This window comes from Syngnathus typhle, linkage group LG2, assembly GCF_033458585.1.
Source record: "Syngnathus typhle isolate RoL2023-S1 ecotype Sweden linkage group LG2, RoL_Styp_1.0, whole genome shotgun sequence".
Taxonomy (NCBI): Eukaryota; Metazoa; Chordata; class Actinopteri; order Syngnathiformes; family Syngnathidae; genus Syngnathus; species Syngnathus typhle.
Window position 1 is genome coordinate 14,088,954 of NC_083739.1, and position 18,788 is coordinate 14,107,741.

Here is an 18,788-nt window from a genome sequence, read left to right on the forward strand (position 1 = left end):
TTTGGTTTTGTGCGTCTGATCTAGCCAAGAAGCAGGATGGGGGTGTCGCCATGGAGATGCAACCCCTAAAGAGCGCCGAGGGAGGAGAAGTAGAGGACAGAGAGAAGAAGAAGACCAACGTACCCAAAAAGGAGAAGAGCGTCTTGCAGGGCAAGCTTACCAAACTTGCCGTTCAAATTGGAAAAGCAGGTATGGACTACTTTCAAGTCTGTAAGCTAAACCCCCAAAACTGTACAGTCAGATATGAAAATGTTACAATGGAGGAAAAACCTTCCACGCTGATTAACAAGGCGTAATTCTTTCGTAGGTTTGGTGATGTCCGCAATCACTGTCCTCATTCTGGTGCTCTACTTTGTCATCGACACCTTTGTTGTTGAAGGTCTGCGTGCGGCCATCTTAGCACACAACCATCATGTTGACCTCAACTATGCAAGTTGAACATGACGTTGCATCTTGCAGGTCACACCTGGGTGACGGAGTGCACTCCGGTCTACATCCAATACTTTGTCAAGTTTTTCATTATCGGAGTCACTGTGTTGGTGGTGGCGGTCCCAGAAGGGTTACCTCTCGCTGTCACCATCTCTCTGGCGTACTCTGTCAAGGTAGGCTGCATCCCAAATGGACATTTACGGAACAAATGTCTGATGTTTCTCTTGTTTTGGTCCAGTAAATCCATCCACTAGCTCATTGTAGCAAGTGATTAATGACCTCACTCTTTACTTTATTGTGTAGAAAATGATGAAGGACAACAACCTTGTACGCCATTTGGACGCATGTGAGACGATGGGTAATGCCACAGCTATCTGCTCGGACAAGACAGGCACGCTCACCACCAATCGAATGACTGTGGTGCAGGCTTTTATAGGTATGTAGAGACAAATTGATCTTCTGTCTGGACACAAGGGGGCGCAATATTGGAATGCAAATCAAATGGCATTTTGTGTGTTGAGATCTCAGCATGAGCAACTTCCCCAAAAGCACCAGCTGGCTATTTCTTTCATCAACATCCACGAGATGTATTGCGGTCATCTATTGGCATGCATTTCTTGTTATTAAGATGTTTGTCGTCGCCTAGGGGACGTGCACCACCGCTTGATCCCAGATCCTGGACAGATCAGCCCGCGGACATTGGAGCTGTTAGTCCATGCTATTTCAGTCAACAGTGCCTACACCTCCAAGATCTTAGTGAGTCATATACTGATTGTTTTTCAAAAATAAAAAAAATGAATTTACCTCCCTTCGGATCATCTTTTATCAGCCACCGGATATGGAGGGAGGTCTGGCGAAGCAGGTGGGCAACAAGACGGAGTGCGGCCTGCTGGGATTTGTATTAGACCTACAACAAGACTATACTCCCGTCAGAGAGCAGATCCCAGAGGAGAGGCTCTACAAAGTAAGGAGGAGCATGTCTACCATCTTTATCTGCGAACATAGCGGGAAATGCTACGGTCATTGAATTTCTTGCTCACAATGATTCACAACTGTGAATCAGGGCTGGAATGGTGTCAGCTTTGTGACTCAGAATGCACCTTACTGTCACACAAGCGCAAACACATCATTACACGAGATGTTCTGTAGAGGCGTGTGACATTAAACAAAATGACTGAAATACAGTAAATCATCAAAAAAGAACATAATATGAACTGTGCAGATTGATTGGGTGGGTGTTTTGGAACAGGGGAAGTAAAAATAAACAACGGATGTGGTTGCATAAGTTTGCACACCCTCGACGTTCACAATGAATCATTCAATTCATATTAAATATGAGTCAGCACACACAAGCCACTATTTAAAGTCCTTCTGATTAAAAATAAATAAAGTTCAGAGGCTCAGGTATGCTAACACTCACACAGTGTGATCATTGAAGAGATTTTGGTGGTGTTGCTGCTGCCCAATGCTTTGATGACAATATTCTAAATAATTCTTATTTTCCCATTTCCTCTCAGGTGTATACCTTTAACTCAGTGCGTAAATCCATGAGCACGGTGATAAAGCTGCCAGATGGTTCCTTTCGTCTCTACAGCAAAGGAGCTTCTGAGATCATGCTAAAAAAGTGAGTGGAAGCAAAATGAAGAGCTCAGGTTTATATTTGTCGATCTTCTGTGCTACACTTTATGCAATCTTTCTCTCCTCAGATGTTCTTACGTCCTCGAAGCCAATGGAGAACCTCGTAGTTTCCGCCCAAGGGACAGAGATGAAATGGTCAAACAGGTAGTTATTTAAAGCAGCGGTGCTCAAATGTCAAAAGTACCTAAATTCCCACCATCATGACCAATGATTTCATTCAAGTGTTTCACACACAAGTTTTGTAACTAGATGAATAAATATTTAATGAGAAACCGTTCATATAAACTTAGCCCAACTCACGTCACGTGACTGGTTGTGAAATGTGCCGTCACCCATGAGCATTTCTCACCCCTTGCAGCACAAATTGCTAGATCGGTCAAAATTCTTCACCAGCACCAAGCAAGTATTTGCTCCACTCACACATGCGATTATGCAGCAGTGTGAGCAAGTCCTCCCTTGAATGACAGGCGGGCTGACCTGCCTCACGGCGACCTCGGCCGACGCCACGAGAGAAATAGCTCTTGTCCTGACACAAGTGTACTCCGGCTCATTTATCCTGCTTGCATTGTGGCAGTTTTATGCCATGCCAGCTCTTCATCATATTGTCTTCTTCAGCTCTTTGAGCTTGTCGGGGGAGATGGTGGGCTTTCCCTCTCAGCGTTGTCAGAATGAATACCAGCACAAATGCTTCGAATTTCCCCAGACATCAACGTTAAAGACAATCGGAGCTGTTCTTATATTTTGTTTCCAGTATAAGAACATATTTAAGCTGTTTGATTTTCTTCCTGTCTCCATCTCCTATGATGATTTCACTGAACAGGTGATCGAGCCGATGGCATGTGAGGGCCTGAGGACCATCGGCATCGCTTATCGAGACTTGCCCGCCAATCCAGAGCCCGATTGGGAAAATGAAGCAGAAATAGTGACAGAGTTGACCTGTATCACTGTGGTCGGCATCGAGGATCCAGTACGACCCGAGGTAGGAACGTGCTACACCCGACTGCCGGCACCATAAGTAACTAAAACTTTATTGTGTGTGAACCAAATTTTTCCAAGGTACCCGAGGCCATCCGGAAGTGTCAGCGTGCGGGCATCACTGTGCGGATGGTGACTGGTGATAACATTAACACGGCCAGGGCCATTGCTGCCAAGTGTGGAATCATCCACCCTGGGGATGACTTTATTTGTCTTGAGGGGAAAGACTTCAACCGACGAATCAGGAACGAGAAGGGGGAGGTGAGTCGGGGTCTCATTCATGTGCAGTTTTCTATCAGTGCTCTTCCAAGCATGTGAAAGACAAAACAAATGGCAATTTACTACCAGGCAGCATGTGTGGGTTATGATATTTTTTCAACAGCCCTCTAAGATTGACACTCACATCTACAAACTGCCAGAATGGAAATTGGTAATCACCAGTGAAAGTGATCGATATTGTCTGTTGAGTGCCCTTTTCCATGTGCATGCAGATTGAACAAGAGCGAATTGATAAAATCTGGCCCAAGTTGCGCGTGTTGGCTCGGTCTTCACCAACAGATAAACATACCCTCGTCAAAGGTGAGTTGCGGCTTGATCGACACAAACACACACACACACTTTGAAATTCACTCACAGGCATGCAGACGCTTACCTCCGGTCGATCTGTTTTCTCGGTAGGAATTATTGACAGTACCGTTCTAGAACAGAGGCAGGTGGTTGCTGTCACAGGCGATGGAACCAATGACGGACCAGCTTTGAAGAAGGCTGATGTTGGCTTCGCTATGGTGATTCTTATTATTGGTTCATTTTTCCACTAGTTATACTATTAACTAATAAAAAAAAAAGTCATTCGTTTCATTTTCGTATGAACATTTTTGTATCTATCATGAACAAAACTGGACAAATATGCTGCTTACTACCTCAAAGCAAATTGGCAAATAATATGTTATTTTTTATTTTTTTTCTCATTTAGGAAGGGTTAGGGTGCTTGAATGCTTTTGCAGCAACAAAAGCAGTTTTGCCTCAGATGCCCCATTATGAATAATAATACATGTTAACAATTTTAGTAGGAGTGCCGTGCATTTTTTTGGGCCACAGTTTTACTCATGCCAACTGCTCAGACTTGGAGGGGAACAACACAGCATGGAGGCAGTGACTCTCCAGAATGATTAGAATGCTTGAACGCTCCCATGATTCATGCCGTGACTCTGTGCATGTCCTCCTCATCGTCGCAAACTTTGTCAGGGCATCGCCGGCACAGACGTGGCTAAAGAGGCATCTGACATCATCTTGACTGACGATAACTTCAGCAGCATCGTGAAGGCGGTGATGTGGGGACGAAACGTCTACGACAGCATTTCCAAGTTCCTGCAGTTCCAGCTCACAGTGAACATCGTGGCCGTCATCGTCGCCTTCACTGGAGCTTGCATCACTCAGGTACTCTGAGTCATCCACTTTTATTTGGGCTGCAAATAGAGCTGCTTGCCCTAACTAACATCATGTTAGCAAAATTACCTGCTAATTTATTTAAGAGAAGGTAAACAAGCCGGCCTCTTTCAGGGCTGTCACTAACTAATATTTTCAGAACTGATTATCTTATCAATTAGGGGTGACCAGAGAGAAAGCATGGGTGGCCATGGCTTCCCCTGTCTACCACATAGCTCCGCCCCTGTCCAAGTATTTGTGCTTGCGTCTGTTTTAAAATTGGCCTAAGAATTTTGTTGACCACACATGGCTTGTGATCAGTCGGCTTCATCTCTCCACTTCGCAGGATTCTCCTCTGAAGGCGGTGCAGATGCTGTGGGTGAACCTCATCATGGACACTTTTGCCTCTTTGGCCCTGGCCACCGAGCCCCCTACAGAGGCCCTGTTGCTACGGAAACCTTATGGTCGCAACAACCCGCTCATTTCCCTCACCATGATGAAAAACATCCTGGGTCATGGAGTTTACCAGCTGGTTATCATCTTCACCCTGCTTTTCATAGGTGGGCACACACAGACAGAAAGTACAAAGAGAGTGTCTTCAATATAATGTTTACTCTGCATTTATTTGGCCGCCTGTCATGAAGAGAACATCAAGTAAACTTGAATTGCTTTAATGTGGGCTCTTTGAATTTTACTGAGCTCTTGATGTTTTATCGATTTGAGCAGGAATGAGAAATTTCAAAACAGAGTACGTTGGAAGATTCATTGATGCCAGTGATGGTTACACATACGGAATTTTTGAATCAGAGATTGGAGTCAACATTTTTTTGAGCTGATTCCAAATCTGCCCTTGTTTTTCTCTGCCGCATGACGCTTTTCTAAAATAATAATAATAATAATAATAATACACTGTTGCAATATATTTAGTAATACTGTATTAATGAATTAAGTGCTTGGTTAAGCAACTGGTGGACTTTTTTTCTGAAACATCATAGCTATAAATGATTATTTAAGCCACAATGCACACATTTTCATAGGTCAAACTTAAAACAAACAAAAAAAAGAAAATATCTCAAAACCTGATGTGCTCGGGAAACAAAGTAAAGAAATTATTTTTAAATCAGCATGCAAAAAATCTATTTGGTCAACACATATCGTATTGCATAAAGCATTCTCTCCGCCAGTGACGGTGAGTACGTTATTAGCAGTGGATTTTTTTCCATTTCATTTTTCTTGCCTTGAGGTTGCTTTTGTATTCATCCTCGTGAACTCAGCAGGCTACTCATAATCTCTCCTTCTCTTCCCTCACCTGCTTTCAGGCGAGCGCATTTTCAACATCGACAGCGGCCGCAACGCTCCGCTCCACTCACCCCCATCCGAGCACTACACCATCATCTTCAACACTTTTGTCCTAATGCAGCTGTTCAATGAGATCAACGCACGGAAGATCCACGGCGAGAGAAACGTCTTTGACGGCATATTCTCCAACCCAATCTTCTGCTCCATTGTTCTGGGCACCTTTGCGGTACAAGTGAGTTGGAGAACCCTTTTCTTCTGATAATTCCATTTAAGGTTTGTTGGAAATTGATTGTGTGGGATTGAGACTGGAGCCAAAAACGCGTCCATTTGAGGTTACCATTCCATGAGCATTAAAGGGTTAACTCATGTTTGTCATAGGCAAGTAAGCTATTCACATCAAGCTTAATGTAGGCTTGTTGCAAAGTGCACCATAATGACAAGTTTGCGTATCAATAAATCATGCTGAGAGGCACAGCAAGTCGGGATGCATTATTTAAAAGAGTTTGAGGACTGCTGTCTTATATGTTTTAGCCAAATTCAATAGCGAGGGACAGTGCCACACAGGAATACAATATTGTGAGGACAAGACGAGCAAGCAAAGCACTTGAGCGCTTATTGGCTCTCGTGGGGGAAACCAGAACTGAGAGAGGTGGCGGTGATTCCGGGTGTGACAGAGTAGTAGGATTTTGAGTAGAATAAATATCAGTGATGTGGACAGGAGGAGGCTCCAGAGAGGTTGAGTGAAATAACAGGGACGGATGCAGTGCTTCGGAGAGGGTTCTCGTCATCTAATTGAGAGGACGCTTTGCTGTCGACGAGGTTGCGTTCCTCTAACGGGCCTATGGAAGGCCATTTGTTGCTGCATCAATTTGAACAATTTAAGAGAGTTAGAGGACATCCAATTCATGTAGCGAAAGGTCATGTCAGAAAAAGATTGACTGTTTGCTACCATCGCAATTTAGCTATTGCTAAATGCTCAGTTTTGGACTGTGAAACATTTTGGGGAAAATTCCATTTTTGTTTTCTGCCTGACTGAAGAGACGAGTCGGTTTTGTCACATCAAGCCATTATCACCCCGCCAGTGAAATTCTGTTATTCGCATTGTGTGAGATGTCTTGTCACCAAATGACTCATAACCACATCCAAAGAACTGCAGGCCTCACTCGCCACTCAATCATAAGGAAAACACTGGGCGAAAATTCCATCAATTCAAATGTTTATATCTTGAAGATATGTAATTTGAATATGGAAGAGGCCAATTGATTATTTTATACTGTATATAAACTTAAAAAAATATGCATGTTTTTGTTAAACTGAAATTTAAATTTCCTGTTTATCATGAAAATATATTTATTTCTCTCTCTCTCTCTCTCTCTCTCTCTCTCTCTCTCTGCTGCAGATTGTGATTGTGCAGTGGGGTGGGAAGCCATTCAGCTGTGCTCCACTCAACATAGAGCAGTGGCTCTGGTGTCTGTTTGTGGGAGTTGGAGAGCTGCTGTGGGGTCAGGTAAAAACCTCTTTGGCTTGTTGAGGCTAAACATGCCTGCTAAGTGGGAGCTGTTTATGTGGAACATTCCCTTGAGGTGGCGCCATCCCACACTTGGTGTAGGGAAAATGTAACAAATCTGATGTGCAGGTGATCGCCACCGTCCCGTCGGAGCGGCTGCCGTGCCTGAAGGAAGCGGGTCTCGGTCTGGAGCCCGGGGAGGAGGAAGGGGAGGAGCTTGCAGAGGATGAAGAGGAGATTGACTGTGCTGAGAGAGAGCTGCGTCGTGGACAGATCCTCTGGTTCCGAGGCCTCAACCGCATACAGACTCAGGTAAAGTGTGCTTGACCAGACTGGAACCCAAAACACAAGACTTGGTGCTTCTTGATTGTTTTTTCTGTGTACTGTGAGTTTTCCCTCTAATCTCTGCTTCTCTTCAACACAGCCAATATTATGCTCGCCTCTGTCTTTGATTCTCTCGCAACATAAAAGTGGTGGTTTGTAAGATGCACTGCAACATGACAAAGGCATGGATGTGTGTGTGTGTGTGTGTGTGTGTGTGTAACCAAAATATTCATGCTCCGTACTAAAGTAAAGCTTGTGTGAAATGCAATGCTAATAGTCCAAGTACTAATTCAACTCCTGTACTTAAATTCAAGCTGAAAAAAAAAGTAGACTCTGAAATATACTGAAGGACAAAAGTAAAAAATATATAGGTTGTCGTCAAAAAATATATTTGCACACATAATAGTTTCCCACTTTTAATTAACTTACATAGTGCTTGTAAAAAGGAAAGAAAAAAATATGTTTAAGAGCTACCTAGTTTTGCTTTGACTTTTCAAAAAATATACCCAATGCGTTGCTAATATTATGAATTGAATTAATAAATGCAAAATTACGTAATGATAACAACTGAAAAAGTTTTTTGAATTAGACTTTTGATGGCCAGAAACTGGTAGTTTGTAAGCTTTGTTAAATAAATAAATAAATAAATAAATAAATAAATAAATAAATAAATAAATAAATAAATAAATAAATAAATAAATAAATAAATAAATAAATAAATAAATAAATAAATAAATAAATAAATAAATGCATACATACATACATACATACATACATACATACATACATACATACATACATACATACATACACAAACAAAAATAAATAAAAGAAATAGAAATACTTGAAAATAAGACCTTGAAAACTCGTTTCATATTAAACTCCCAATGCAAACACTGTTCAAGTGTGTGTTTATGTGGAAGAATGGGTAACACGCGCACACACACGCACGCACACGCACGCCCACGCACACTCATTAAGAGGGTTCCGCACTCCGGCTGGTCCCCCCTCCCGCCTTCACTGAGTGCCACTGTTTTATCTCTGTCCTGCAGATGGAGGTAGTGAGCACGTTCAAGCGAAGCGGCTCGTTTCAGGGAGCAGTGAGAAGGCGCTCCTCCGTGCTAAGTCAGCTCCACGACGTAAACACTATATCTACCCCCTCTCACGTAGCTCTCTCCACCGCGACAGCCAATACCAGCCCAGCCCCAGGGAGTGAGTCCGCCGAAAGCATGTGCACACAGTTCTCATACACATACACACACAAAACCACACTCACACATATGCACGGCACGTGGACTTGCAGTATTTTACTGTCTATGGTTGTGCCCCCCCCCGTCCCCCCACTCCAGCTCGCCCGCTGCTCATGCGTGTACAACATATCCTCTATTCTTTTTATCTTATTCTCCCTTTCAAACAGCACCCGGTCCTGACCAGCTGTGCAATTCTGGTCTGATCTGGTCTGGTCCAAATCCAGGTCTGGCCCCAGTCCAGAGTGTGTTTGGTTTTAGTGTTGAGTGTGGTGCAGGGGTTGCTCGCCTTTCACTCTCTGTGTTCAGAGGCAAAAACCCTGAGCCCTTAGCTACTATGATGTCCTCAAGTGACAAAATGGCCGCCCCCTGGATCAATTCATATTCCTCAAACACGATATTGATCAAAATGCAGAACACATATTTTTGACTTGACTTCTCCTTTAAGTATAAATGAAGATGATACGCTCCAAAAGGAAATGAAAGCAAACAATCTCATTGATTTTGGCATCGATGAAGGGTCAAAGTTCAGAGAGTAAAGGACAGCTCCTGCTGCACCATGTCTTCCGATCTTTGCTGTGTGTCAATGAGGTCAAGCCAGGTTGCTGTGTTGAACGCCCGCTTTCAGTGTAAAGGAGTCAAACAAAATAAGCGTGTCGGAGTTGTGGGAGTGATTTTTTTGGCATGCTACAATTTGAGTTTTGGCCAAAAGCTGTAAACCTTCGAGTATAAAAGCCCCAAAAATCGCTGCTGATGCCTAACTTGCCATTCTAAGTTTTGTTGAGTTTCCTTTTTAGCTTGTTTTTTTTCCTCTCCTTCGTCTCGTCTCGCTTTTGTTCAGCGTGTTGTGGATTGATTATTTCCGTAAGACGACTTTCAGCTTCAACATCTCCCGTTTGCCTCTCGTCCTGAGCGCTCCAAAAAGTTGTGGTTTCTCTTCCTGTCTGTCCCATTTGTTTGTTAACTTTCTCTCTCTCTCCAATGCCGCTCTTGACTTTCTCTTTCCTGTATGTTCTTTTTGTTTTGGATATTACAGGTTTCCAGTTTGCCCAAAGTATACATAAAGACTGTGAAATGTACTCTGTTTGTCTAAAAGTGGAGTTGTTATCTTGTAGATGTATTTGGATTGTGCCAGATCTAAATACAGGCTCTTGTGTAGTATAAAAGATAAGATTTCTTTAGATTTCCTCATCCTTTTTTTCCCCTGTTCCTCCTTCTTTTGTCATTTCCCTCATCCGTGATTTCCAGCCTTTTTGTCATTGTCCCCATCTCCCGTGAAGAGTAGCACCGCCACCCACCCACTTCATGTTTCCTCTTAATTTCTCTGTATGTCAGTTCGGCGAGCGTCTGTGTGTGTGCTTGCTGGTGTTGCGTCTGTGTGCATGTGTTTCTCACTGTGTGTAAGAAGGTCATTGTGTGTATGGCGATGTGTGCGCCGCTGCTTTTGACCTGTCCGTGTGCGTGCATGCTTGTGCTGTCTCCTCATCAGTCTTCTCAGTTGCTTCTCCTTTCCAACCTTGCTCCTTCCCTCATGCCCTTTTACCTTCCCGCCATCCCACGCTGCCTTCTTCTTCATCTTGCGCTATCATCCCGAGTGAGCGAGCTAGGGATATAGACAGCTGCATTATGACACTTTGTATACAAAGTTGTTGTCAGTGTTGTTCCGCCACTGAATCAAAACAGGAGCTAGCCTGGTATAAAGCTAGCCTAGCATAAAGCTAGCAGCGCCCGCAGGCTGTAACACGGACTCAGCCGCTAGCTAGCATTGTTTTTAGCTTTGTGACCACGTTCATCCAGCCGCCTTTTAGTGCCGCTTGTGTTCAGATAACTTCTGCGTCACGCTCCACTTGGGTTCTCGCCATAGCAACCCCAGCCCTCAGACTTAATATCGCAGATGCAAGATGTGTGTCTTTTGCGCTTTCATCTGCCTGAGCTGTGCTGGACCTTTGTGATCCCTGTGGATCCAGTTTGTTTTCATTTGATATTGGCCTAGTTTTGTGTACAGATGAAAAAAGATTACTGTGAGATCACCTCTCATTCTTTCTCGTGCGGTTGGATATTTATGAGGAGTCGTTAGCATTCACCCCCTGCGTCAAAGATAAAAACAGAATGGTTGCTCAGTGAAAAAGGTTCTTCTCAAAAAGGCGGTACCGCTCAGTTTTTTTTTTTGTGGAAAGGATGTAGCAGCCATCTACCTCACAGCTTCCCTCTGTTTTTATGTTGCAGTTTCTTCTCATCGGCATTTTGTTTTTCACACAGCAGCCTCAACCTTCCAGTGCCTCTTCTATCCTTGTACTTTTAATCATCATCGTTTTTCCATCAAGCTATGCTGAGAGGGCCAGTCAGGGAGGGATGAAGGAAGAGAGGGAGGGATGGAGAGAAACTGAGAAAAGCAGTAACACAGCAGCGCCCTGACCTCCAGGTTTCTCTGGTCACACTGTGGGCGACATATACTCGAACGTTTACTCCACCTACGGGGACGAAAAATGAAAACAAACCAAGTGCCGACGACAAAAGTGGGAAAATAACGTTGCGAAACCTTCTCAGTCTGCATGAAGTGTTTTTCTGCTGTCTGACAGGCTCTTTGGAAAAACAGATAAGCACTGAACCTACTGCTTGACCGTCTTTCCGTCTGTCTTTCTGTCTGTCTGTCCGTCAGTTTGTCTGTCTGCCAGTCTGTCGCCTATGCCAGAGTCATGTGTAGAGACTTCTCAGAGTTTGGCCAACTGCAGCATGGACGCCCATTGAGCTGCCCGATTGTGCACCTTCCAAAAGTTTTAGTCGCTTGTTGCAGTTGATAGTTTTGGCCAAACTGTCTCTATGTAAGTCTCTGTCTGCCCGTTTGCCTGTCTGTAGACTTGCATTCACTTTTTGCCGTTTCTTTCAACTCATTCCGCTATTCCTCCCTTTGGGCTCGAGGGAAGGGTGCATGGAACGATCGCCATGGCAACGGAATGCCTCTCTCCATGCACGCCTAAACCACACGCAGCATAATACACTCGTGGAGCTCATTGTGGCGCGTGTTAGCGAGAGCGCGAGACTGTGAGTGACAGTGATCCGATTCAGCATGACCCGGCTGCCTGTGGACGCCTGACACTTCTGACTTGGAACCAATCATCTCCTGTTTTCAAGAATCTAACCAATCACATGCTCTTATAACCTGCTGCGATGTCTGCTTTATTATGATATTTTTTTTTTTGCAACTTGTGAATTTTGTTTTTTATGTCCAGCAGTAACCTTTCTCATCAGCATCATTCTGATTCCACTCTGCTCGCTACTCGTTTCTTGCATGACTGCAGGATATTTGCGTGTGTAGAGCCTTGCAAAAAAACGAACTCAGAACTCAGTGCACAACATTCCAATGCATGCTGATGTCCAGAGCGCCAAGCTCGCTACATGGAGAAAGAAAAAAAAATCCGACTGTTCTATGACAAGGGCTGCTGCATGCGTGTGCGTGGCCATTTGGTGATTTCTTGATTCAACTAACTCACTCTTACTGCTTCTTCTCCATCTGTGCCTGGCATTCAGCCTCACCCGTGTGCATGCATGCTATCCAGTGTGCTGCAGTGCGAGTGTATTTCAAACACACACACACACACACACATACGCGCACGGCAGGTGTGTATTACGTGAGATGTTTGCTGCTTCTGTGGTCTTTGTGGATGCTGCAAGGTCTGTCTGGTGTGTCAGAACTGACATAAGTGTTTGTCAATAGCAAACTCATATCAAAACACCTTTCTTTTCTTTAAAAAAAAAAACATCTTTTGGCAACACTCAAGATCAGGTGGACCTATGAATTCATTTTTAATCAAAGCAGATGGATGGTCATTAATACATTTTTCTGCAGGAGAAGAAGTGGACGGATGACCATGAATCCGATGGTGGCATGTAATAATCCACAGAGGTTGAATCAACCCGACTTTCTTGTTTTTGTCTGTCTGGGCTTTCCAACAAATGACTTTTTTGCTTTGTGTCTGGTGGAGTGACCCCAAAGTCTTCATATTGTACATAACTCACAGTCATAGGTGCATTGTGGTTCTTTCTCAAATTAGAAACCATTTTCATCAAGATTTAGAGCAGTGCAATCGTGGTCTTCACGTCTGCCTCGTAGGTCAAAGGTTTAGATCTCAGCTCCAGCCTTCCTGTGTCATCTGGGATAGATCACCAATGAGCCGTAATGATGTTAGGCGAGGGGGATGGATGGATGGATGGATGGATGGATGGATGGATGGATGGATGGATGGATGGATGGATGGATGGATGGATGGGTGGATTTGGGTGGATTTGGGTGGATTTGGGTGGATTTGGGTGGATTTGGGTGGATTTGGGTGGATTTGGGTGGGTGGTTTGGGTGGTTGTACGGACGGACAGGTGGACGGTCGGACGGACGGACGGGTGGACGGATAAACGGACTTAAGAAGACTCATTCGTCAGACTGTGTCTTTATTCAAGGTGATACACACGAAGAGCTCTCCACCAGACAAAACAGAGGAGGATTTTTTTTTTTTAATTGTTGAACAAAAAAGAAGTCCACTTGCCTTTTGATTCAACCTCTATGGATTCTAATAATTGGGATAATCAAACATGGCAGCCATCAGTTTACGACTTTGTGATAGTTTCCTTCTCTCGGCTACGAGTCACTAAATTTATTTTTAACGAGTGTTTTGCTAAAGCCGCTAGCTATTTCTTTAAAAACTCAAATGTTTTCTGCTGTACTGTTCCAGTAAGTTTGGAGGGAAGTGTAGCTTAACCAACAGTTTAGAAATAATATATAATATTTTTATCATCATTAAATGTTTACTGTAAAGCCACCTGGCCTTGAGTGCCTGTCCATTTGTGTCTGTCTGTCTGTCTGTCTTCTGGCGGAGACCGGCCGGTCTTTGCGGGTTTCCCTTGATTTTTTTCCATTTAAGCGTCTGACTTGTTCTTCTTTTGTTCTTGTGGATTTCTCCCACACCTGCCCCCCTTCTTTTTGGCAGATGCGAGTGGTGAAAGCATTCCGTAGTTCGCTGTACGAGGGCCGGGAGAAACCAGAATCCCGCAACTCCATCCACAACTTCATGGCCCACCCAGAGTTCCTCATCAATGACCTCATCCACAACATCCCACTGATTGATGACACTGATGTGGATGACGAATCCGAACTCAGCAGATATCAGCACGTGCACCCGGCCCTTCGCAAGCCGCCGCCCCCTCCCACCCAGCCCCAGCCCACGGCCCGCACCCGTCCCACCCGTCCATACCGCCAGTATAGCCTCCCAGTGACCCAGTGCAACCGAAATAATAACAACAGCGGCAGCAGCAGCAGCGGCACTTCATCGATCGCCCACGCCAACAATCACAGCATCAACACCATCACCCCTAGCAACCAAACCATTCATCATCATCACCACCATCAACACTGCAACGACCATCATAGCAGGGACCGGCTGGGGAACCCCCCAACCCCTTACCTCGCCCACCTCTACTGTGTGGAGACCACCTTATAACTTGCGTGGGTCGGGGAGAAGGGGAACTGAGGTCAAAACGGGAGCAGAGGAGAGAGCTTGAGGACGCACACATGACATTTCCATCCGGTCTCACCTGTGACACAGGAGGGAGGAGGACAACGGCTGCCGACTCCATGTGAACATTGACTCTATCAAACGACCACTCCCTCCCCCTCAACCGCTCGCCGCTCACTCCGCCTTGACCTCCACTCACTCTTCAGCCTGCCCTCCATCCGTTGACAGTGGCTTTGGAGGCAGAGGGGCGTCCTTCAAAGCGTCAGCAGACCCGGATCATGCGGCAGCGAGGGGGGCCAATCCCTTCATTCCCGCTGGTGTTAATCGAGTGCGGTTGCCATGACCCCACCTACTCGCCTGCCATGACACTACAGCCACCGTGCTCAACAATTTGTCATCGAAAACGTCAAACAACTCATTTTGCTCGTGATTTAATTGTTGAAGCTTTAACTTCCTCATCCATGCTCATCTTGGAGTCATTCATTTTCAAACATAATATGGTGCTCATTCTTTTCCACGTTGCTTCAGTTCTTCTCTTGGTCCCCACAGCATGATATTTTTCATTGTCCTTCCGATCACGTCTCTTGCTCTCTTTCAATGTGTGTTGTCTTGTCTCTTCTGGGGAACAAAAAAAAAAAAAAAGGATATACATTTCAAACAGGTACCCTTCATTTAAACCTAACAGTAAAGGGGAATTATATGAATATATATATAGAGAGATATATATATACAGTACATATGTATATATTATATTATTATTTTTTATTAATAATTGGGATGCGACAATACAGAAGTTGTCACCAGTCGCCAATCCTTGAATGCTGCCCCGTGTCCACATGATATGTTGTCTGTGTGGGACGTACACACCCAAACATACAGTACAGCACAGCGGCCCCATGCATACGATGAACTGATGTATGGCTTCTGTCTCGATACTGTATCCTAGCTAAGTCGCTTCATTTCCTCTTCCCTTGCTTTGCCCCACTTTGTTTTGGCTCACTATCCCTAATCTTTTTTTTTTTTGAATGCTTGGAAAGCATTATCCCTTTAAATTGCATCAGGTCACAATGCACAGACTTTGGGCCCTTTAAGACTGACACTCACCTCAAAGCTGCGTTTGCTCACATGTCTGGGGTCAACACCATCATGAATGGATGGATGGATGGATAGATGGATGGATTGATTGATTGATTGATTCATACTGCTAATAATTCATTGTTGGTTTAGCCCCTAACCCTACTATGTAAAACCAATAAGCGCATTGTTTGTCACATAATTGATTTGATCAACTTCCCATCGTTAGGCAGCAAAGTTAAATGAGCAGGTGCGCTGTCAAAAAATTGTTTTTTCAAGTTGGGCAGTTGAACAAACTATTTCAAGTTTTGCTGTTAGGGTTAGGTAGAGTTCACACCACTCATTGTCCATTGCTGTGTTGGAGCAAACAATTTGCTTGCTAACTAACATCGTTGCCATAAATGTCGATTATTTCTATTTTAAAGTTGTTCTAACAGTTCTAGTCCCCCCAAAATACAAATTGTATTTTTTACAGTGTGATGGTTGCATGATAAGATTAATATTTTCACGTGATAACACGGCAGTAGGCGGAAACCTAAGGCGTTTTACCACTTGTTCAATTTTTAAATGTGTAATTTATAGTGTGACCTTCAACAGCTCCAAAATCAAATTAAGTGGAGGTTAGTGTTACATTTGTCCCCAAACTAGACCATATCTGCCTCAAGTTTCTTTTTAATTCTCCTTTTCCTTTCTTCAGATTATCTTATTCCAATGGGCTATTTTATTTTAAAGTTGTTCAATTTAATCCTCCCTTGACTTGTAAAACACGTCATCATCACCCGTGTTCTTCTGCTGCAATCATGCATTTTTACTGCCTCATAGTGAGGCGTTTGGGGTCCATTGTGAACTCCGAAGTTACCAAATATGGTTGCTTGCCTGATACAGGGAGGGAAGTGAACGGATCCAAACGATCTTGTACAGTCAAATTGTTTATATGCTACAACAGCACTTCTTTGCTTTCGCAGAAAGATGTGCTTTCTAATCTGTCGGCTAGTTTAAATGCACGCATTATGAAATGAGTAAGCAAAATTTAGTACATCCTTGTGGCTCTGGGGTCAATTGTAACACAATAAAACACTATGTAGTATATATATATATATATAATGTATATATATATATATATATATATATATGTGTATAGTTACATGTTATTTGCTTTGCTCTTGGTTTGCCCTATAAGCTCCTCAATGTGATCATGGCAACAATGTGAAAAACAATCCTGTTTTCAAGCGTGTAACAGAGCCACACAAATATTTGACATCATACATGATGGTAAGACCATGTGAGCCGGTGACATTGCATTCCACCACATTCATCTCCGTGACCTTCCGTGGAGCATCAAGCACATTCCAATCAAGCGCGTCCCCCAAGTATGCCGTGTTGTCCCACGTGCGGGTGAACTGCTGACTTCACGTTGCCTCGGAGTGCAACGCAATACAAATTAACTCCCTCCCTCCGGTCACCACCACCACCTTGTCCTCCGGCCTCCCCACACTGTTCTCCTGTTGACTTCCTGACTGGACCCACAAGCAGAAAAAGGCAAGGGCGGATAATATGCAACTGACTGACATGTCATCACGTGTAACCCAGATTCGAACTGCAGTGCAACAGGGATGCTAACACATGCAAAAACAGAGCGGGAATATGCGTGTCCTGCTAGTTCTGTTTCAGGAGGGGCGCAAGGCTCCTTGGAAAAACCCGTAACTGTACAGAACTCTTGTCTTCTTGAATGCTCATCATCATTATGGTCGCCGCCCTCACCCGGGTGGTGGCATTGTGTTACTCTGTCCGTTTTGAAGCATGCATTTTGGTATCATTAATGTCACTCTTTATGCGTAGGTTAATCATTTAGACGACTGTCACGACTGTGTGCTATGAACTCTCCACGTTTGCTCTCTCATGCGCACACGCACGCACACATGCACACACAGACACACACACACACACACCTGTTCAAGGCTAACCTTGTCTATTTCATTGCCTCGTAGCACAGCTCTGTCGGTGCTTCTTAGAGTAAACAAACAAAAAAAAAAAGACACGCACACCAAACATGCTGAGCAAATCTACAGTGTTGTAAATTAGACAAATCAGTTCCGGCCATTTCTGTCCATCTGTCCAGCCATGTTACATTATGATGTTGTGAGATAGATTACCAGAAGGCAAAAGCAGAATGTGAAAAAGAATATATTTATCCCAAATTCGAAATTGTACAACTGCATCAAAACTGTACAGCTCACCCCTAAAGTGCACACACGCAACTTTCATTTACAGGTACTATGTTCCTGTTACTTTATTTTATGTTTTTTTTCTTTTCCTTTTCAGTCCGTTTGCTTTTTGTAAGGAGATGAAAAACTAAACAGAAGCACTTGTACATGACATGATTACTGATTTTCTCCACCGGTGCTCCCACTGATGGAAAACATCCAATGCACATTCTCCTGAGCATATTCCGCGGGCTGTGTTTTCTGTCCAGTGAGCAGCCCCTGAAGCGTGCAGAGGTGCCGAGATAATTTCGAGTCTCTCGAGACCGTAGTGGGGACTCACTCTGCCGATAAGCTGGAGACAAAAGTCACTTTATTATTATGATCGAAAGCACTGGACAAAATGAGGCTGGACAACTGGAGGGTGGCACAGAGCTAGAGACTGCAGAAGTGCAATACATCCATTGTGTGCATTGTTGAGGCTGCTCTTTTAGATCTGCCGCAGGTTTTTACGGCCCGAGGGGAGAATTTAAGCTTTTACATTATTCATTATACATACTGTTGTAAATTTGGTGCGTGGAATGGATGGTCCTCCTTCTTGCACAATGCAGAGCTGTTCTGTGGACAGAAAATGCAGCCTGAATTGTGCTGAGAAAAAAAAAGACCAAAAAAAAAACCCCAACACACACAAAGACTATTGAATATATTAAAGAGTTACCTGCCTGTTATTTAAGCGAATAAATATCTATATATATGAGGAAGAACACACCTGTATACTGTAGACAAACTGTATGGAAATCTAAGATAATTTATCGGGAATTAAGTCCTACACCTTTTGTCTGTATGAAAGAAAAAAAATACATCAAAGTATTCTACAATAATAACTTTGACAAGTCTGTGTGATCCTGTGTTGTTTGTTTAAACTGATTCTGTGTGGCGTTATTTCAAATATATAGGAAGCTCCCAACATTCAGAGTTGGTGTAAGATTGATTACTTTTCCAATCCATCAAATTGGTCACCATTTAGATCTGGGTTGTTTAAAAATGATAGCTTGTCCCTCATCAACTTTTTTTTTAAATTTGGGACTGGATTAGTACACTCATGCAGCCAAGGAAACAGTTGTAAAAATCCATCTATCATTCATTTATTTAAAGGACATTTATA

At 43.7% G+C, this 18,788-nt stretch overlaps 1 protein-coding gene across 2 annotated transcripts in view; it reads left to right on the forward strand.

Annotated features, from left to right (window-relative positions):
* atp2b3b (ATPase plasma membrane Ca2+ transporting 3b) overlaps window positions 1–18,519 on the forward strand; it is a 31,089-nt gene extending 12,570 nt beyond the window's left edge. Inside the window, exons 8-26 of one of the 2 annotated variants that reach the window (XM_061272575.1) lie at window positions 25–189; window positions 308–379; window positions 460–602; window positions 733–865; window positions 1,076–1,185; window positions 1,259–1,393; window positions 1,947–2,053; window positions 2,136–2,211; window positions 2,888–3,046; window positions 3,124–3,303; window positions 3,534–3,621; window positions 3,721–3,827; window positions 4,288–4,479; window positions 4,814–5,027; window positions 5,787–5,998; window positions 7,166–7,273; window positions 7,403–7,585; window positions 8,650–8,736; window positions 13,824–18,519. In XM_061272575.1, coding sequence (XP_061128559.1) covers window positions 25–189; window positions 308–379; window positions 460–602; window positions 733–865; window positions 1,076–1,185; window positions 1,259–1,393; window positions 1,947–2,053; window positions 2,136–2,211; window positions 2,888–3,046; window positions 3,124–3,303; window positions 3,534–3,621; window positions 3,721–3,827; window positions 4,288–4,479; window positions 4,814–5,027; window positions 5,787–5,998; window positions 7,166–7,273; window positions 7,403–7,585; window positions 8,650–8,736; window positions 13,824–14,333 — 2,981 coding nt within the window. In that variant the 3' untranslated portion in view covers window positions 14,334–18,519. Of the gene's footprint in view, window positions 1–24; window positions 190–307; window positions 380–459; window positions 603–732; window positions 866–1,075; window positions 1,186–1,258; window positions 1,394–1,946; window positions 2,054–2,135; window positions 2,212–2,887; window positions 3,047–3,123; window positions 3,304–3,533; window positions 3,622–3,720; window positions 3,828–4,287; window positions 4,480–4,813; window positions 5,028–5,786; window positions 5,999–7,165; window positions 7,274–7,402; window positions 7,586–8,649; window positions 8,810–13,823 lie in introns of both variants that reach the window. The other variant, XM_061272574.1, reaches the window with a different exon arrangement.
* The last annotated feature ends 269 nt before the right edge of the window (window positions 18,520–18,788 follow it).